The sequence below is a fragment of the Typopeltis vanoorti genome, chromosome 1, assembly GCF_054136105.1.
Source record: "Typopeltis vanoorti isolate ZY-2024b chromosome 1, IOZ_Tvanoo_1.0, whole genome shotgun sequence".
NCBI classification, from domain to species: Eukaryota; Metazoa; Arthropoda; class Arachnida; order Uropygi; family Thelyphonidae; genus Typopeltis; species Typopeltis vanoorti.
In genome coordinates, this window is record NC_143549.1 from 23,275,110 (window position 1) to 23,297,772 (window position 22,663).

A 22,663-nucleotide genomic window follows, 5' to 3' on the forward strand; every position below is an offset into this window, starting at 1 on the left:
TCCTGTTTTCATGTCACCTTTATCATCTCTAACTCCTTTTACAGCACTCTTTCCTCCATTCTTAAGCTTCTTCAACAACCTCCAGAATATTTTGCCACCTTCTTGATATTTATTTTCTATATTCTTGCCAAAGTCTTCCCATGAATTTTGTTTAGCTAGTTTTACACACTGTTTAGCTTTCTTACATTTGTCTCTGTATTCTGTAAGAGTAAAAGCTGACTTATTTGCCAGGAACTTTTGATATGCTTTCTTCTTTTCCTTCACTGCCTCTTTAACTTCCTGTGTCCACCAGGGAGTTCTGATTTTTTTATCCTTGCACACAACCTCACCACATGCCTCTCTGGCAGAATCAATCAATGTTTTCTTCAGAGTTTGCCACTGAATCTCCAAGGTTTGATTCCTGTTCTCAAACTCTTTCATTTTCTTTTCAATAATCTTTCTGTATTTTAGTCTACAGTTCACATCTGAGAGCTGCTCAACTTTTATTCGCTTTAAAACTTTCTTACATGTTATTCTTTTCAATATGAAATTCGATTTTATCCTGCTCAAGACTAAATAGTGATCACTTCCAATTTCAAATCCTCTGTACACTCTGGTGTCCTGCACCAGGGAGAAAACATCGCTATCAGCAATAACATAGTCAATGAGACTTTTCTTATTCCTAGCCTCTTCTCTCCATGTGAATTTGTGCACATTTTTATGTTAGAACATGGTGTTAGTAATAACCAGTCCATGTCCTGAGCAGAAATCCAACAGATATTTGCCATTATTATTAGCTTTGATCTTTTCTCCAAATTTTCCCAAAATATTTTTATATGTCTCGCAATCATTTCCTACTCTGCTATTTAGATCCCCAACAAGGACCAACTTTTTCTTTTTCATTGTGTCAGTTGCTTTTTCTAGAGCGTCAAAAAAATTCCTCCACTTCTACCTTAGTAGAACCTTCTGTGGGATCATAGGCACAAATAAGTCTCATTGTCCAGTTCCCCATTCTCATATTTGCCCACATTACTCTACTTGAGACTGACTGCCATTCAAGAAGATTAGTTTCGTATTTTGTGTTGAATACTATGGCTACTCCTTCTTTTCCTTGATTGTCATTGCCTGAATATAACATTTTGTATTTATTGCTTAGAAAGATCTCACCAGTTTTGGTCTTTTTTTGTTTCAGTCACCCCTATTATGTCGATCTGGTACTTATCTAATTACATAAATATCCATTCTAAATACATAAACATCCAACTAAATACTTACCCCTATTATGTCGATCTGGTACTTATCTAATTACATAAATATCCATTCTAAATACATAAACATCCAACTAAATACTTATCTAATTATATAAATATCCATTCTCATTAATCTGGTACTTATCTAATTCTTGCCGGTTTGCTGGGAAGTGAATATATATATATATTTATATCTTGTACTTATCTAATTCCTCAGCTAGCTTCATTTCATTGCCATTCAGGCTTCTTACGTTGATAGTACCGATCTTTAACTCTGGTGATGTTGAGTTGGGGTTTGTTTTCAGATTTGTAGTGATTTGTGGGATGCTAAAGCCATTTTGTTTATTGATTATCTTGAAAAGGTTATTGCAGATTTAGTAATCTGCAATAACCAGGGAATATTATTCTGATCTTTTAACCAGACTAGATGAAAACATTTGTGAGAAAAGACCCATTTTGTGGAAGAAAAAAAATCATCTTTCATCAGGACAATGCACCTTCCCACAAAGGTGTTTTGGCAATGGGAAAAATTAAGGGATCTGCACTATGAATTGTTGGAACATCCACCCTATTCCCCATATTTGGCTCCCTCTGACTTCTGTCTTTTCCCAAAACGAAAGCTCTTCCTTGCTGGTCAGCGTTTTTCTTCGAATCAAGAGGCGATTGCAGCTGTAGAGGGGTATTTTGCAAATCTTACTGAGAACCACTACAGGGATGAGATAATGGAGCTCCAGCTCCATTATCCCATCCCTGTATTTATACTAATAAATGTATTAGTCTTAAGGAGATTATGTTGAAAAATAAAAATAATTTTGAAATTATAAATTTGTTTTTTTATTGTTAGGCCGAGAACTTTTCAAACCACCCTCATAAGATTTTCTCTGTTGGTCAGGTTTGTGAAGGACTGGTCTTGTTTTAGTAATCTGCTTATGTTTTATGATAAGATTACAAATGTGTTGGATAAGGGAGATTCATATACAGTTTTTTGACTTTGCAAAGGCATTTGATAGATTAATATATGACCGATTGGTGTATAAGTTGGTGCAGAAGATGGGATTAAATAACAGATTGGTTAGATGGATTGAAGATTGGCTTTCTGAAAGATATATCAGCAAGCTGTGTAGGATGAAGCAGTATCTCAGAAAATTAATGTAACTAGTGGTGTGCCTCAGGGTTCTGTTTTTGAGCCCCTGCTGTTTAACTTATTTGTTAACAATATTGCATGTGGATTGACCTGGGATCGTCAAATGTTTGCTGATTATGCAAACTTTTGATTATGCATTATTTTGCATGTAGAATTATCAGGAGTAGTGCTGATGTTAATTCTCAACAGGATGTTTAAATAGACTTTTAGACCAGTTGATGCTACATATACAATAATGCTACATACTGTATTGGTGGAGCTGTATTTCAGGATTTGGATGGGATTTGAGATCTTGGAGTGATGGTACAGAGTGGAAGACTTCTGAGGGCACATTGCAACTGTTGCAAATACTGCATGTTATGGTGGAAAGAGCCAAGAAGTCATTCCTGGAAGTTGTATAAAGATGTAATGAGTAGATGTATAAAGGTGTGATGAGTAGATTTTTTACATGGAAAGTTGTTGGTAAGTGGAATGCATTTCCAGAGTGCATTATGAATGCAGGTGGTGTAAATAACTTCATAGCCCATATGACAGATGTGTTGCTGGTTGAGTGGTGTCTGACTCCATGGAGGTTATCAAAATAATAACAATAATAATAATTTCCGGAATGTTTAACAGAGAAATGTCTCAGGCAGCAGTAATAGCAGAAACAGAAAGATCAAAAGTTTTGAATTTGGTTATACCATCAAAGAATCTGATTACAAAGATGTATACTGCTTTCATTTGGAGAGAGTGCAAATGAAAACAGTATACATCATGTGGTCTCGATTAGGAGGACAAATAGGTATATATGGAAGTATCAAGGAGGAAGAAACTGGGCAGATGATTATGGCAGAAACCACATTGGGGACAGTATAATAGATATAAGAAACTGAAAGGAGAGAGAGAGAGAAAGAAAGAGATCAGTAGTATATGGGAACTGGTTAAGAAGTATGTGTTAGAAGCAAGTGATGGTGGTGATGATGGTAAGGCATATATCACCATTTTTATTGATTTCACAAAGGCATTAGAAAGGGTGTTACATGCTAAGTTGATATTTTAGGTGCAACATATGAATTGGGTTAGGGACCTGGATTTGAAGTAGGCTTTACAAATAGATATCAGAGAGCTGTGTATAAAGGAGCAATATCAGGGAAAAAAAAGAAAGGAAAGTTATGGGTAGTTTGAACCATCCAACTTTTATGTTGGTGATACTGCTTACTGAATTGGGAGGTATTATTTGGTTGTTTGCCAACACTGTGAAGCTTTGGAACATGATTACTTATAGTGCTGATGTTGGGCATTTTAGAAGGATTTGAATAATAGCTGGAAAGGTGAGCAATAAATGGGAATGTTGGTTTAATATAACTAATGTAAGATTTTGAAATTTGTAATCCACAAATATCATGAGTGTCTACATACTTCATTGGTGAAGCTATACTAAACAAAGTGGAGAAAATAAGAGATCTTGGAGTGATGGTAGATTGAAGTTTGGAGGACATTTTGCAAAGTTTGCAATGACTACCTCGATATGTTAGTCCTAATCAGAATAGATCTCGATTCATGTGATCATATCTAGTTGCCAGAATTTGAAGGCAATGAAATAACTTTGAAGAGGACACAAAATTGGATAGCAAAAATTATATCGAGATGTCAGGTGGTCATGAGAATATCCTGAGGCCATTCAATCTGGACTGTGGTAGATAGAAAATGAAGGAATGATATCATTGAGACATTTAAACTGTTGTAAGGTACCATATTTATACCCATGAGTTTTTTCATAAACAAGGAAAAGGAATCAGGAAAAGAGGCCACTCTTGGAAGTTGTGAAAAGAAACAGTGAGTAAGGGATGAGAAGTAAATTTTTTGCATGCAGAAATGTGGGAAAATTCAATGCATAAAGGGTGGTTAGAGTGCAGACAGTGAATGAATTTAAGGAGTGGTATATAGACATTATCATCAAATCCAGACTTCCCATGATGAATCTTAGGACTATATGGAGATCTTGAATAACAATAATAAATTATGAAGAAGACTGCTACCATGCTGAGTGATTAATTAAAAATAATTACTTGAGATTTCAACCTTCATGTTAAGGTCACCATCAGGCACACATATCTACAAAGGGACACAACTACATTAAGATTTACAGTATGCTACAGCATTACCACTTTGAACAGCTGTTATCTAGCCTGACTTCTGGCAAGAGACCAATAAAATTTAAAATAAATAAAAACATTATTTACAAAGTCTATCTGATAGGCAAAAAAGATAGAAACTTATAAGATATTAAAGAAATTTTATAAAATTGATGCAGAGAAAATTTTTCATATAGGACAAATAGTCAGAGAACTAAAGGTTTTCCATGGAAGTTGTGTAAGTGTGTGATTGGCGATGGTGTGTGTGTGTGGACTAGATATTTTGCATGTAGCATGGTGAATGAGTAGATTGGATTGCCAGAATTAGTTGCGAGTACCCTGACATTGAATAAATTTTTGGAGAGGTGTGATAGCTTTTGTGTGGATTAAAGTTAGTGTAGACCTCCCATGATGAGTCTCTGGACTCCCATGGAGATACTGTATGATAATAATTAATGTTATTATTATTATTATCATAATAAGTATTCTGTTTATTTTTTCAGATATCTCTTTAAAAATATGAAATGACTATGCCTAATTGGTAATTTTTAACCATCCATCTTCAAGGCTCGTCTTTCCTAATTGGGTTGTGGGGGCAGCAGCTGCAAGAGGAGCTTCAAATGGTCACTATCCTCGGCCACCAAGCTCAGGTGTTCTGGTGGGACTCTCAGACGTGTCCACCCAAGGTTCTGGATATAGTCTGTCCAGCGAGTCCTTGGCCTCCTACCCCTCTGACTTGGCAAAGAGGGCCTGCTGTGGGAGCCTCTTTTGTAGCATTCTGACCAGGTGCCCATACCATTGTAACTGTGATCGCTCAACACGGAGAAGCAGCGGTTGGGTATTGAGGGTTTCCCAAATTGGAGCTTCTGACTCAATAGCAGAACAGTCTTGTCAGTCCTGCAACCCCTCGTATGAACTTCATTTCAGCCGCGTGGATTCGTGTCCACATTTTTTTTGGTCATTACCCAGCTCTCATGACCATAGGTGAGGATGGGGACATAGACTGTATTGAAGACAGCCAGCTTTGCCTTCTGGGTTAACTCCTGCTTCAATACTACCAAACGGCCAAGCTCCCGCAATATGGTGCTTGCTGAGCCAATTCGAGTATCTAGCTCTACGTCCCACTTTCCATCACTCGTGAATATGCACCCTAGGTATTTAAACTTCTCCACCTGCCTCAGTGGGACTCCACTTACATGTAGAATGCATTGGGATGGTTGTCTTGAGGCCACAAATGTTTCAGTTTTGGCCACACTGATCTTCATCATCCCGGCTTCCGCACAAACAGCTACAAACCTATCCAGGGTCCGCTGGAGGTCATCTGTGGAAGAGTCTAACCAAGTATAAAATAAGCTTCCAACATCTTTCTCTAAATCCAGAGTAATTTAATAATAAGGTGGTACACCGATTGGCAACTCATATAGGTAAATATGACCACTTCATTGCTTCTGCCTTAGTATCACCACTCTGGGTCTGGCTCCCACTGACGAGACCTCAATAAAGGTCGAAACTGGTCTGGGTAGTGGCCCTTCCCTTAATGCATAGCAGTATACATGTCTGCATGGAGATGTGCTTTGCATTATGGGAGATACTAAGACAAGGAGTGATGAGAGCCTGGTCCACCTTTGCTCGGAGTTGCCTGATGTTGCACCACCTTACTTCAGTCCTGAAGATATTTTCAGGCGCAAACTTTGTTTGCTTACTCTTGGATAAAGGATTAAACTAAATTTATTATAGTCTAACCAAGTGCAAAATACACTTCCAACATCTTTCTCTAAATTCAGAGTAATTTAATAATAAGGTGGTACACCAGTTGGCAACTCGTATAGGTAAATATGACCTCTCCATTGCTTCTGCCTTAGTATCACCACTCTGGGTGTGCCTCCCACTGATGAGACCTTAATAAAAGTTGAAACCGGTCTGGGTAGTGGCCCTTCCCTTAATGCATAGCAGTGTGCATGTCTGCAAGGAGATGTGCTTTGCATTATGGGAGATACTGAGACAATGAGTGATGAGAGCTTGGTCCACCTTTGCTACGAGTTGCCAAGGGATGTACCACCTTACCTCAGTCCTGAAGATAGATATTTTCAGGAGCAAACTTTGTTGCTTACACCTGGATAAAGGATTAAACTAAGTTTATTATAGTCTAACCAAGTGCAAAATAAACTTCCAACCACATTAACCTCATAACAACTCTTTTTCCAATTTAAATGTCTCAATCATATTATTATTATTTTTTTATCTATTATAAGACGATACAGATATAACATCCATCCATAATAATGCAAGCATAGCCCAAACAGATATGCAACATGACATAAACCTGCTCATTGATTGGCTCACCAAAGGCTCGATACACCTAAACTCTGTTAAGACAAAATTAATATATTCAGAAATCCACTGACCCAACCAGTTGATTTTATATATATATATAAATATAAAACCATCCAACATCCACTCTCCAACATAAAAAAAAACACACAGAACAGTAAAACCACTTCCATCATTCAGGTTGAAACAATACGATACCTTGGAATCTACTTTGATGCAGATATGAACTGGAATAGCCACAGAAACCATTTACAAAACAAACTCCAAACAATAACTGGTTAATAGATATAGTTCACACATGCTTAAAAACACTAATATACAAAGCACTGTGCCAAATATACTAAGATACGCTATAACAATGTATGCATTCTGTGCACACTACAAATAAAATAGATTAATACCATTATAGTACAAAATGATAAAACTGATCTTTAGGGAACAAAGAGACAATACCGGCTTTATATACACTGATGTCACAATACTAACATCAAAACACTTGTATAACTATGCAGCTATGACAAACTATTTTGATGCCAACTACAAGACAGCTAGAAATACATACTGTATAATAAGACCACAAACAACTAATTGTATTGCACATAAATATAATAATCACTATGGAAAGGCCACTCGACGCTTCTACATCCCAGATATGCTACCTTTTGAATACAGGAACCTTACAAGCTATAAGCCTAAAAAGGAAATATGCACCCTGCACACCTTACAAACTTAATGAAACACAATATATTAGTTCAGGCTTTCCAGTTCAATGATGCGTCATGTCATTCCAAATTATCGTGTGTACGTGCATGTGAATGAATTTCTCATCCTGCGGCTGTAGTGAATATCAGACCTATCAAATCAGCCTACTTCCAACACAGCATTGAAACCAAAAACAATAACTAACTGGTGTCATCCTCAGATAAGCTTCATAAAAAGCTTCAAAGTTGCAAGCCGAGACATTACAGTTCAACCAAAATCAACACAAAGAAAAAAATATATAATTTATTGTTATTGTATAAATACTATAAAAATGTAATCTTATTCAACCCCAACTATAAATTACTTACTACAATAAGTATTATTAATATGTTATACAGAAAATAAAGGAAAACTTGTATGAATTTCATTGTTAAAAACAGAACAATATATGTTGTAAATGCATAATATATAATAATTTTAATAAAAAAATTATTGAATTTTTTTATAGAAATCCAATATAGAAAATGAACCATAATCTGCAGCACTTTGCTGTACTTTGTAAAATAACATGTTGGAATGTCACTTAAGATGATTATTGTACATATGTAAATATTGTTAAGATTAATAAAAAAAAAAGTAAAAAAAAAATTATTATTATTATTATAAAACCTTCATGGAGTGCTTAAGGGTCAAAGCTGTATAACTGAGAGGAGATCTCCACATAGCCTTTAAAGTAATGCGGAGAACCGACTAGGGCTTCTGACCTAATGTTCAATCCTCACCTTCTCGTGGTTGCACCCTGTTGGGTATCTACCGGGATACTGAACAAACGAGGAGGGCTGGCAATTTGGGATTTAGCTGACCAAATTGTAATTCTTATTGGCTTAAACCAAATTACAAAATGATGGTACAACATGACAAAATTTCATGCCAGCTGGGGCATCGCCCAGTTAAACAGGGGTTGGTGAAAATTAAACAGGTGAACCCCTGTTTAACCCTGGTTAAACAGGGGTTCACCCTAGTTCCTTGGTGAAAGTTGTTTTCACCAAGGAACCAGGGTGAACAGCGAAAAGTCAGCTACTGAAACAAATCTGAAAAAAACACTCCAACTCAACATCACCAGAGTTAAAGATCGGTACTATCAACATAAGAAGCTTGAATGGCAAAGAAATGGAGCTAGCTGAGGAATTAGATAAGTACCAGATCGACATAATAGGGGTGACTGAAACAAAAAAGCCAAAAACTGGTGAGATCTTTCTGAGCAATAAAAACAAAATGTTATATTCAGGCAATGAACAATCATGGAAAAGAAGGAGTAGCCATAATATTCAACACTAAATACGAGGCTAATCTTCTTGAATGGCAGACAGTCTCAAGTAGAGTGATGTGGGCAAATATCAGAATGCAGAACTGGACAATGAGACTTATTTGTGCCTATGGTCCCACAGAAGGTTGTACTAAGGTAGAAGTGGAGAAATATTTTGAGGATTTAGAGAAAGCATCTGACACAATGAAAAATGAAAAGTTGGTCCTTGTTGGGGATATAAATAGCAGAGTAGGAAATGATTGTCAGACATACAAAAATATATTGTGAAAATTTGGAGAAAAGAGCAAAGCTAATAATAATGGCAAATATTTGTTGGATTTCTGCTAAGGACATGGACCGGTTATTACTAACACCATGTTTCAACATAAAAATGTGCACAAATTCACATGGAGAGAAGAGGCAAGAAATAAGAAAAGTCTCATTGACTATGTTATTGTTGATAGTGATGTTTTCTCCCTCGTGCAGGACACCAGAGTGTACAGAGGATTTGAAATTGGAGGTGATCACTATTTAGTCTTGAGCAGGATAAAATTGAATTTCGTATTAAAAAGAATAACATGTAAGAAAAAGTTTTAAAGTGAATAAAAGTTGAGCAGCTCTCAGATGTGAACTGTAGACTAAAATACACAAAGATTATTGAAGAAAAAATGAAAGAGTTTGACAATAGGAACTAAATTTTAGAGATTCAGTGGCAAGCCTTGAAGAAAACCTCAAGGTTTTCTTGATTGATTCAGCTAGAGAGGCATGTGGTTAGGTTGTCTGCAAGGATAGAAAAATCAGAACTGCATGGTGGACACAGGAAGTTAAAGAGGTAGTGAAGGAAAAGAAGAAAGCATATCAAAAGTTCCTAGCAAAAAATAAGTCAGCTTGTGCTCTTAGAGAATACAGAGACAAATGTAAGAAAGTTAAACACTGTGTAAAACTAGCTAAACAAAAGTCATTATTATTATTATTTCGGGCTTCTCCAGGGAGTCCTTAGACTCATCGAGGGAGGCCCTAAACATCATGTCCACACAACTATTCGACATTCTCACAGTATCTATCATACCTTGCCTTGAACTCGCTCACTGTCATAGCACCCACAACAGACTCTGGCAGCTTATTCCACTCATTTACCACTCTAAAAGTAAAGAACCCAGCTCTAACATCCCTGCTAACCACACTCTTGCCCAGCTTCCATAGGTGTCCCTTAGTTCTCCCACCACCAGTCCTGATCTCAAAAATATCCTTTGAATTAATCCTATAGAATCCTTTTAGCAATTTGAATGTCTTAATCATATCTCCCCTTTTCTGCCTATCAACTAGTTTCTGCAACCCACAAATCTTCAACCTGTTCTCATATGGTTCATTCCATAGACCGGCTATCATCTTAGTCACTCGCCTCTGGATCCTCTCCACCTCCTCCCCATCAAGAAGGAACCGAGGTGACCAAATCTGGGCACAGTAGTCGAGATGAGGTCTTATCAGGGCTCGGTACAGAGGTACAACAACTTGCTTGTCTCTGCTCGTCAAAGTATTTTTCAACAACCAAGTGAGTTGATGAGCTGATTAGCTACTTTCGCAATGTGCGCCCTAAACTTCATCTCCCTATCCACCAACACTCCCTGGCCTCATCAATCTTTTGGAGTACAGTTCCACCAATGTGGTATACTGCTGCTAATCTTTTCACCCCAAAATGCATAACCTTACATTTTGTCACATTAAATTGACATCCATTCTCCTTAGCCCAGAACTCCAATCTATCTATGTCATCCTGCAAGACTTTGACATCTTCTGCATTCATTATCGCCCTGATATCCACTGCTGGGGCGATATCCACTGCTGATATCACCCTACCCAACTTTGCATCATCAGTGATGCAAAGTTGGGTAGGGCGATATCAGCAGTGGTCCAAGAACAGAACCCTGTGGCACACCACTGGTCACAGGCCGTCTTTTGGACTCTACTCCTGAATAAACTACTCTTTGATATCTCTCCATCAACCACCCACCTATCCATCTCACCAACCCTATATCCATTCCCATATGTTGTAGTGTACGGATTAGAATTCCATGTGGTATCCTGTCAAACGCCTTTGCCAGGTCCAGCAGTATCACTGTAAACCCATTTCCCTTATCCAGTTCAGCCGTCACCTTGTTATAAAACTTGAGCAAGTTACTGAGGCATGATCTACCCTTCACAAAGCCATGCTGTCCTCTGTACAGTATCTCATTTTCATCAATCCATTCTTGTATTTTTCCCTTGACTACTTTCTCCAAGACCTTGACAACAACTCCTGATATGCTGATCATGGGAGGACTTTGGCAAGAACATAGAAAATAAATATCAACAGGGTGGTAAAATATTTTAGAAGTTGTTGAAGAAGCTTTGAAATGGAGGAAAGAGTACTGTAAAAGGAGTTAGAGATGATAGAGGTGACATGAAAACGGGAGAAAAAGATATCCTTGAAGTATGGAGTAATTTCTTTGAGAAATTGCTAAATGAAACAAGCAGTGATGATAGCACAGTGGTAAAAAACACTCAACAGGCATATAGTCAGGAATGCATATCCATACTTGAAGTAGAAAAAGCTATCAAAGGCTTAAAATGTGGAAAGGCAGCAGGAGTAGATGATATTCAACCAGAAATGCTGAAGTATGGTGGTATAAACGTCTTGCAGTGGCTGTAATGCATAGTTCAGAAGGACTGGAAAGAGGGATGAATTCCCAATGATTGGAGTAGAGCTCTCATAATACCCATATATAAAAAGGGAAATAAAACTGAATTACAGAAGTATTTCCCTCCTGAGTGTTCCTGATTAGATATATGCAAGTATACTTGAGAAACGGTTGAGAAGAATTGTAGAAGAAAAGCTTGCTGAAGAACAAGCTGTATTCCGGCGAAATAGAGACTATCAGGATCAGATATTCACTTTACGACAAATAGTGGAGAAATCATGGGAGTATAACAAAGATCTCTATTTGAGTGGTGCCAAGAGAGAAGCTATTCAATACGCTGCAGTTATATGGTGTCGATGGGGTATTATATCAAGCAATACTTAGTCTTTATTTGAGTTGTAAGTCAGCAGTTAGAATTGATGGAAGTACAGGAAGATGGTTTAATGTTAAATCTGGTGTGAGACAAGGATGTACATTATCCCCTCTTTTATTCATTATCTATATGGATCACATTATGAAGGAAAGTGGTATTAAACATGATATCAAAATTGGAGATGTTAATGTCAGCTCTTTGCTTTATGCGGATGATGTTATACTTCTAAATAAATCTGCTACAAGTTTGCAAGATTCTCTGACTAAATTGAATAACTGTTGTAATAGATATGGTATAAAAACAGCAATAAAAAGACAAAGACAATGAAAATAGGTAGAATCATTGAAAATGTCAACTGTGTTGTGAATGGAGAACCTGTGGAACAAGTAAAACATTTCAGCTACTTAGGCACGATTTTTACTGTAGATGGTAAATTAAATATAGAAATAGACAACAGAATCAATAAAGCTGGTATAGTAGGAAGTGAATTGAATAAATTCATATGGAATAAGAGAGAAATTAGTCGGAACACTAAATTAGCTGTATACAAGACAGTGTTCAAACCAGTTTTAACTTATGGATCTGAGAGCTGTGTCAGAAGTAAAACACTTGACCAAAGACTAGAGACCACAGATATGAGAATCCTGAGAAAGATTAGAGGCGTGAACAGATGGCATCAATGGCAATATCATATTAAAAACGAGGATATTAGGAAAGAACATGACATTGTCAGCATCCAGGAATGTGTTTGCAGAGCTAATCTCAGGTGGTATGGTCATGTAAACAGAATGGGCTAGGAAAGATTATCAAAACAAGTGTTCTCTGCCAGGTTGGCAGGAAAACGACCCAGAGGAAAACCATGATATAGGTGGATTGATACTGTACAAAGTGCCTTAGACGACAGAAATATAAGATCTGATAATATTGCAGTCTTGACAAGTAACAGACTGATCTGGAGGAAAGTTGTAGATAGGAAGTTAGTAATGATGTAAATTTTTCATGTAGTACTATCATATCCTGTACACCCTTTGAGGGTACATGGCAGGAATTTGATGATGATGATAAAACCTTCATGGAGTCAAGATTCTCTCTCTTTCTCCTATTCACAAGGTTTTGCAAAATGAATTTTCTGAATCTGTCTTCATATCCCACATCCAAAAGAAACAGTAACCACCTTTAATCTTCTCTAGACTCTTTCCAATATATATCCTCATCACCAGGGGACCAAATCTGGTCATCGAGGTGTTATACAATGGAACCAGAGCTGCTCTATTTCTGCATGTTAGTCCTGTACATCATTGCCTGATGTGATAACTCTGATGTGATGACTTCACAATTTATGCAGTGCAACCTCTGAAATTCTCTAAAATTTCCCCACCAAGTGTGTGCTTTGCATCTGTTGCCTACCAAATTTCAGAATACCTTGCAACATTGAACTGACAGCTCCATACTGTTACCCACTCATACAATCTATTCAAGTTCTTCAGTATGGCCTGATTTCTCATTGCTCTCTCTCTTCAGTTTTGCATAATCTGCAAACAGTTGCATATCACCAGTTAAGCCATCCCATTATCATTGATATATAAATTAAATAACAGTGGTCTCAAAACAAATCTCTGTGGCACACCACTAGTGACTTTCCTCTTTTGGGATACTGCACCTCCTATATACAACTTGCCTATATATATATATATATATACACAACAGGTAACTTCAGAAGCAGTTGCCTATCCGAGTCAATAAACCTAATGTAAGTCACTATCATCAACCTATCAGCTTCATTTTACTACTTTAGTTACCAGATTGGGTGACAATCTATCTAAAGCCTTTTCAAAATCAAAGTATACTACTGTATATGCATCTCCCTTGTCCAGTGCATTCATCACCCTTTTTTATAGTACGTAAGCAAGTTGGTAAACATGATCTCTCTTTAACAAACCCATATGACAAGCACAAAGAATACCACTGTTATCAATCCACTTTTGTATCTGTTTGATTGTTTATTGTTGCATCTGGGTAGAACTAAGTTTATAATTTTCTGGGAAAGTACGTTTTCTACTAACTGTAAACTCTGGAGGATGCAAAGTTAATAGTTTTAATCCCACTGTCATTACTAATGTCATACAGACTATCTGGGTCAACTATTGGTTTATAAAACTTCACCTTAAAATTCAGTTTAATGCATCTGACTTGCATCAAGAACTTCAGCATCATACTCTGCCTATACCAAAGCATGCGACATATGCAAATCAGTCATCAGCAGATCCAAATCCAATTTCATGAAGGCCAACAGCAGAAGACTTGCCTTCTGTCCATATGGAAGCTGTTACGTCTGATCCCTTGCTAAGACCATTGGATGCAACTTCTGCCTCTCTCCTTCTTCTTTGGGTGAAGTAATAGTGGTACCTGATGATGCCACTGTTACATCGCCTAAAGATGAAGCTGATCTGCTAGCATTACTCTTTTCCTCAAACTCCTATATAGATAACTGAGAGAAATCACCTCCTACTCTACTAAATAACTTGCTTACTGAAAAGTCTTCTGGTCCTGATGGCATCTCTTCAGTTATTCTCAAACATTCTGCTCCATAGCTAATACCCATCCTTCCTTCTTTCTATAATTTATCCCCCAAAAAACTGGATATGCATCCAAGTTTTGATTTTTTTAATTGAATTGTTCCTATAGACCAGTGGTTCTTAATTGGTGTTTCCTGGAACACTTGTGTTCCGCGAGCTGGTTACAAGTGTTCCGCTGGTGAAAGATGTCACATGACACATTTCTGAGTGTAATTGGCTACTCTGATCCTAACAACTGAAGACTGCTATGCGCGTTGACTTCTAAATCAATAGAATATCGTTTATAGGTCATCTGTTTACAAGAGGGACATTTTAGACTATTATGTCATATTTAAAAAAATTTTAAATTTCATGGGAGCAATGTGTAGGAATTTGTACGGACGGTGCTCCATCAATGGTAGGCTCTATTAAAGGATTTGTTACTCTTGCAAAGAAAATAAACCCAAATATTATATCTATGCACTGATTTTTGCACAGAGAATCCCTAGTTTCAAAAATATTACCGCAATATTAAAACCTGTACTAGACCAAGTTGTAAATGTGGTAAATTACATCAAGTCAACTTTAGAAGCACGCCGTTTTTTAAAGACTTTGCATATCTATGGAAGCCAAGTACGAATCTTTGCTTTTGCACACTGAAAAAAGATGGTTATCCAGGAGTAAAGTGCTATTCCAAATTTTAGAACTCAAGAATGTATTATTGGCCTTTTTTCAAAATGAAGGTACAGATGCTTTTGTAAAATGTCTTCAAAATGATATTTGGTGTGGTAAAATGGCATATTTAGCAGATATTTTTAATTACTTAAATAGTGTTAATACAATTCATCCAATATCAAATTGTCAGCTTTTTAGAAAAAAGTATCTCTTTGGAAAAACCGCATATCAGAAAAAAATACAGTAGATAAGTTTCCTTCGCTCCATAATAAAAATGTCGAGGGAATTATTTCTGTTATAACAGAACATTTAACAATATTGGAAGAAAACCTTTCAAGTTACTTTCCTTCTCTAAATACACACAATTATGACTGGATACGAAATGCATTTGGCACAATTAACACATCAAGTTGCGAATTTTCGTTACAAGAAGCAGAAAAATTAGTTACCTTGTCAAAGGATCGTACTCTAAAAATGAAATTCTCTGAAATAACTTGAAGAATTTTGGATTTTTGTCCAAGCCGAATTCCCAGCTCTTCCCATAAGGGCACTGAAATTTTTGTTACAGTTTTCAACATCGTATTTGTGTGAGCTCGGTTTCTTAATATTAACTAATATAAAAAGTAAAAAGTGTGAAAGGCTTACTAATATAAATAAAGAAATGAGGGAAGCTATATCACATGTTATTGAGGAATTTTGGATTTTTGTCCAAGCCGAATTCAAGCTCTAGCTCAAGCTCTAGAAAAGTTCAAGTATCGCATTAAAATAAGTTCCATTTTTATAAAAGGCAAGTCCATGCATATTTTTAATTTTATGACCCTAATGCTTTTGGTGTTCCCCAAATTTTTCTTATAATCAAAAGTGTTCCTTGACTTTGAAAAGGTTAAGAACCACTGCTATAGACATTTGTTATATGGGACAAAAGGGCCAGTTAGGAGAGTTACACATCACAGTTTCAAGGACATGGAGGAAAAAAAAAAAGAAAACATAAATCAGGACTAGCAGCACACAGACAAATAAACAGGCACCATGCAAGGATACGTATTGTTGTTATTATTATTATTACTGTATCTCCATGGAGTCAAAAGACAGTGCGGGAGATCCTACATTGACACACTAACCATTATTCACGCAATACCTATCATACTTCTCCTTAAATTCATTCACAGATGAAGCAGTCACAACCACATCTGGCAACACATTCCACCCATTCACAACCCTCCAAACAAAAAAATCTATCCCTAACACCATTGTTAACCACACTCTTACACAATTTCCAGGGATGGCTCCTCATTCTCTCCTTTCCCGCACTGCTCTTAAAAAAATCAATATCAATCCTATAAAACCCCTTTAATAATTTATATGCCTCTATCACATCATCTCCTCTCCTACGTCTATCAGCTAGTTTTTCGAGCCCACAGACCTTCAATTTATCCTCGTAGGAAACATCCCACAGACCTCCAACAATCTTTGTAATTCTCTTCTGAATCGTTTTCACCATTTCTTCATTCGCAAGAAATCCAGGTGACCAGATCTGTGTGCAGTAGTCCAAATGCACTCTTATTAATGCCTTATAAATTGGGACAATCACTTTCTTATTCTTGCTTGTCAGTGTGTTCTTCAACAACCATGTAATTTGATGTGATGTTTTGGCAACCTTTGCAATATATTTGTGAAAAATCCATACTGTTCAGGTTATGCCCCTATCATATCATGTTCATGATATGATATGATAGAGGCATCCAAAATAATAGCCATATTAAAACCCAACAAGCCTCAAAATCAAGTAGAGAGCTATCGAACAATTGCGCTCCTCAGTTGTTGTTATAAGCTCCTCGAGAGACTCCTCCTTAACAGAATTGGGCCAAAAATATCTGAAGTTATCCCTGTTGAGCAAGCAGGCTTTAGGACTCAACGTAGTTGTACGGACCAAGTACTAAGCCTTACTACCCATATCAAAGCAGGTTTCTAGAGATGTTTGAAAACCTCTGTTGTGTTTGTTGACCTTACTGCTGCATACGACATGGTATGGAAAGAGGGGATGCCATACAAGCTGATACAAGTCATACCATGCCATTCCATCATAAGACTTATTGGTAACATGCTTTCTGACAGGTTCTTCCATGTGGTACTAGGAAACAAAATGAGCAAACTGAGAAAGTTGAACACTGGGCTCCCACAGAGCTCAGTATTAGCACCAATTTTATTCAACTTATATACATCTGATCTACCAACAACTAGTTCAAAAAAATTTGCTTATGCTGATGACATAGCCCTCGCCATCCAGCACAAGAGCATTGAAGTAACAGAAGATATTCTAACAAGTGACCTTAGAACCACTGGAGAATACTTTCATAAATGGAGACTAACACCAAACCTCAATATGACCGAGGTTAGTTGTTTTCACCTGAACACCAAATTGGCAAATAGGAAACTTCAGGTCAGCTTTAACAACACAATGCTGCAGCACCAAGATTTCTCTAAATATCTGGGTATTACCCTGGACAGAACACTATCTTTCAAAAGACATCTGGAGAATCTCTCTTTAAAGATCAGAACCCATAATAACATCATACAAAAACTGTGTTGTTCTACATGGGGTCCTTCTGCTATTACACTGTGATACTCCACGTTGGCCTTAGTCTACTCTGTGGCAGAATATTGTTCACCAGTATGGCTAAACAGTCCTCATATCAAGAAAATCGACACACAAATAGATGCAGCGATGAGGACAATAACAGGTTGCATCAAATGCACCCCCTCTACTGTCTTCCAACTTTGAGCAATATTACACCACCAAACTTACGCAGACAAAATGCTCTAGTAAAAGAATACAAAAAAATAAACAGCAATCCCCTGTTGCCAATACATGAAGACCTCCCATATATAAACATGAATCGCCTTAAATCCCGATGGTCTCCACTAATACTGGCTGAAGAACTAGTCAATAGCAATTTCAATGTTAATTCAAAATGGCTAGAAACTTGGAAAGAAAAATCGCCACCAGACTTAAACAAGTATACCCTTCCCAACCAAAATCCGAAAGGGATTGAGCTTCCACATCACCTATGGAAAATCTAAATAGGATACGCACAGGACATGGTATCTGTGCAGACAGCTTATACGAGTGGGGGAAGATTACCTACATCCCAATGTGACTGTGGGGCCATAAATCAAACCAACTGAGCCTACCCTGGTGACCTTAGAGACTTTTTTGAGACAAATCCTTCAGCTCTTGATTGGCTATCTGAACTAGACTTAACATTTTAGACTTTTTTTTTTACCTGATATTTGTATATGTGCATGTTTCATTTTTATTGTCTGCACAAATATGTATTTATATATTCTGATGTCATGTGTCTTTATTATGCCATATGCTAAATAAATAAATGTTCATGTTGTTTGTCTTTCCTGCCGATCAGTGTAATGACCTCACTCTCATTGCCATTTTGTCCTAGATCAAAGAATAGAAACATACAAAATATGATTAATAAACCACACGAAACTCAACCAAACACCATATGTCAATCTCAGCTATCGCACAACAAAATTGAGTTTAAATCTACATGATACTCCATCTAATATATAAACAATTCAATTTATCTTGCTGTATTCCATGGAACCACTATCTTCTTACAATCCTCCTCAACCAGCCAATTTTATGAATGTACTATAATTTATTTACCATGTCATTTACTTTGAATATTAATTTCACCCTTGTAGTCACAATGCATTATGCCACATAACTTTCCTAGATGTGCATAGATTTGAGATTTATTTTAATGTTATATACAATATAACATTAAAATTCTAAAAAAAAACAATATAATTCTTTTATAGGTTATACAGATAAAAGGTGAGCCAAATCTCTATGTTAGCAAGGATCCTTATGAATATCCCACATATAGAAGTCTTTCTTGGGCATCTTACAACTGGGGATCAGAAAATCTAACTATATCAAGTTGGGATGTTAACTTCAGGCCAGGACAGTTTTATATTGGTGTTCATGCCTACTGTGGTGATGATGTGCATACAGGTCAACAGGGTAAGTTGATGATGAATGGATTGAGGAGAAAGAACCATTTTAAAATTTTTCCTATTAATTAAAACAGACTGATTTTAATCAGTAATAATGATTTATGTTGAGTTTGACCACCTTGAAATAATTTCTCCTTTTTGAGGAATTAAAATCCAAAATCATTTCATTATTATTATTATTACCACCCCAAGACCTCATGGAGTCAAAGACTCGCCTGGGAGGTCCTTTTATCACACACACATTTCATCATACCATGTCTTAAACACACTCAAACTCCTTGCAGACACCACACTCTCAGGCAAGTCATTCCAATCGTTCACAACTCTGCACGAAAAAAACCTGCCGCTCACCCCCCTACTCACACCCTCTTTATACAGTTTCCAGGGATGACCTCTAGTTCTCCCCTGATCTCCCACTATTCTCTGTAGAACTTCTCCACCATTGATCTTATAACAACCCCTTACCAACTTGTAGGTCTCTATCATATCTCCCTTCTTCCTCCTCTCCACCAGACTCTGCAAATTACATCTTCTCAATCTTTCCTCATACACAACATTCCAGATTTGATCAGGCCACACATAGACTATTGTGCCCAGGTTTGGTCACTCTGTTTACAGAAGGATGAAGAGATGTTTGAAAGGGTCCAAAGGTGACTGACTAAGGTAGTCTATGTGTGGCCTGATCAAAGCCTTATACAACGGAACAAGAATCTCCCTACTGCTACATGCCAGTGTCCTCTGCATCATTCCCAAAAGCCTTTGTGTTGTCTTCACAATTTTGGCAATGTATCCCCTAAATTTTAGATCCTTATCTGCTATCACACCCAGATCTCTTATTTCCTCTACCTCCAACAATATATTCTCACCAAGCATAAATTCTGCGTCCAATCTTTCTTTTCCAAATTTTAAAACTTTACATTTTGCAACATTGAACTCACATCCCCATTTCTGTGCACAATCACTCAATTTATTCAAGTCTTCTTGCAAGGCCACAACATCTTCGCTACTCTTTATGGTTCGTCCCAACTTTGCATCATCTGCAAACAACTGAATATCTCAATCCAAATCTTTGCCAATATCATTAATATACAAGTTAAACAGCAATGGTCCTAAAACAGACCCCTGAAGCACTCGACTAGTGACTTTCCTTTTCCTGGATATTGCACCCCCATAAACAACTTGTTGATACCTATCAGATAGTCAGTCTCCAATTCAATGCACTAATCTAATATCCAACTCCATCTGCTCTAGTTTGACTGTCAACTTATCATGAGATATTCTATCAAAAGCCTTTGCAAAATCCAAGTATATTACTGTGTATCATTTTTCTCTGTCCAAGGAAGCAGTCACTTTATTGTAATAAGCAAGTAGATTACTAAAACATGACCTCCCTTTAGCAAATCCATGCTGTCCATCAACGATAATACCATTGTTGTCAACCCAACTCTGGATCCTAGTTCTCACAAGCTTCTACAACAACTTAACCACAACACCGATAGGACTATAGTTTGATGCTTGAGTTCGATCACCTCCTTTATGAAGTTGCACAATCTTGCCCTCCTTCCACTCCTTAGGAACTTGACCAAGTGCAAGACTCATATTAAAAAAAATATCAAGGCAGGTGTCAACTCCCGGACACGTTCCTTCAGAATATGCGGTGATATATTTACATTATTTATCTAGATAAACTAATACAAATAAGTCCCACAGCCTTATTTACATCTAGTTTACTCAACTCCCCAAACACCTCTTGCTCACTTATAGTCAGTCTCTCCTCCCCATCATCAACTGCTCTCAATCTCTCCGTAAAGTCACATTCAAGATTGAAAGATCTTTATGAACTGCTCATTAAGTATCTCCACCACACATTCTGCAACAGCTGTCTTTATACCATTTTCTCCAATCAATGTCATCCTTCCATAATCATTCTTTCTTTTGCTGGCTACGTATCAAAAGAAATCCCTAGGATTCTTTTTGGCTTCATCAGCTAACTGCTCTTCATACCTCTCTTTAGCTACTCTCACCAACCAAATCACCCTCCTTGCCTGGTCTTTTTAGACCTCATGAAATTGGTTATTTCCACTTCTCTTATGCTGCCTCCACAATGCCCTTTTTCTTTGTATCGCATGCTTAATCTCTTTATTCATCCATCTCACACCTACTTTATTTAACCTTCTCACCCACCCTTGGAATACATTTAGACATTGCATCTACTAGATAGTTTTTGAAAATCCCCTAAGCTGCATTGATCTCTTTTCCAGCTAACTCCTCATTCCACGCTACACCCGCAAGCTATCTCCTGAGCTCTTCATAATCCCCCCCCCCTTCATAACCACTCAGGTAATCACCTCATAATCACTCTCACCAATTGGTGGATGATTTGACACCTCATTTATAATTACATTCTCTGATCCAAGACCCTTAATTCTCGTGTGCCCTCTGTTACAACTGTTTGAGGTAGTTATCCCTCAAAAACTCAAAAAAATCATTTTCTTTACTTCCAGTTGTTATTTCATCATTCCAGTCTATATTGTGTCTATATAATGATCACCCTTTTCTTATTTGCTTGGCTAATTTGACTATACATTTCACTATCACCACCATCCACATTACCTGGTCAATAACAACATCCCACCAAGTATTTGATTCCATTCACCTCTATCTCACACCATACTGCCTGGCACTATTTGCATCTCTACTTTGTATGGACATAACTCCTTCTCTATCATCAATAGCACTCCCCCTCCCTTTTTACCCCTTCTGTCCTCACGAAACACATCATGCCCTTCCATCTCCATTCCTGTCAGGATGTCATCCTCTTCCAACCATGTCTCACTTATTCCGACAATCTTTGGGTGAACAGATGCAATTAGTTCAACCATTTCATCTGCCTTGTTTCTTATACTTCTAGCATTGGTATACAAACACAACAGCTCATTTCTGGATCTGCAGCTAGTTCCACTGATACCACTCCCTCGATATAATCTCTCCATGCTAGACCATGCCATTTCCCTTTCTGCCTCTTCATTTTAGAACCCTTTTCAATTCCAACTGTTTCCTCTTGATCCCTGGTCATCCCATTCCTTTCCTGCCTACACATGCTCTCACCTCCTCTTGGAGCATCCACCTTTCTCATGCTGTGTACCCCTGTCCACCCTGAGCCTCCCCGTTTCTCTGCTCCTCTTGCACACCCATTCTCTCATTTTCTATACTCATACCACTCACTTCCCCATTCATTTCCACTTCTTCAATCTCTCCTGTCTTACTCTCCTGCTCTTCCACATCACTCCCCTCTCGATCTGATTCATTTTCTCTATTCACTTCTCTACCTTCCAGCAGCAGTCTCTCCAAGCGACTCACACCATAACCACTCAAATGCAGTCCATCGCTCCCATACAGCTCACTTCGTCCCTCAAACTCATTCCACACATTAACAAACTGTACTCCCATCTCCTCACACATATTTTCATCCAGCATATCATTCATAATCCTTGCTCTCTGCCTCATTTCACCAC

General features: G+C 37.4%; 1 protein-coding gene and 1 long non-coding RNA gene across 2 annotated transcripts in view; one reads left to right on the top strand and one right to left on the bottom strand.

Moving 5' to 3' along the window:
- LOC150109831 (uncharacterized) overlaps positions 1-22,663 on the bottom strand; it is a 422,727-nt gene that overhangs the window by 388,293 nt on the left and 11,771 nt on the right. The gene's annotated exons all lie outside the window — the stretch shown is intronic.
- LOC150109832 (uncharacterized) overlaps positions 1-22,663 on the top strand; it is a 384,154-nt gene that overhangs the window by 324,910 nt on the left and 36,581 nt on the right. Inside the window, exon 2 of the mRNA XM_090415053.1 lies at positions 18,951-19,155. Coding sequence (XP_090271179.1) covers positions 18,951-19,155 — 205 coding nt within the window. The remainder of the gene's footprint in view (positions 1-18,950; positions 19,156-22,663) is intronic.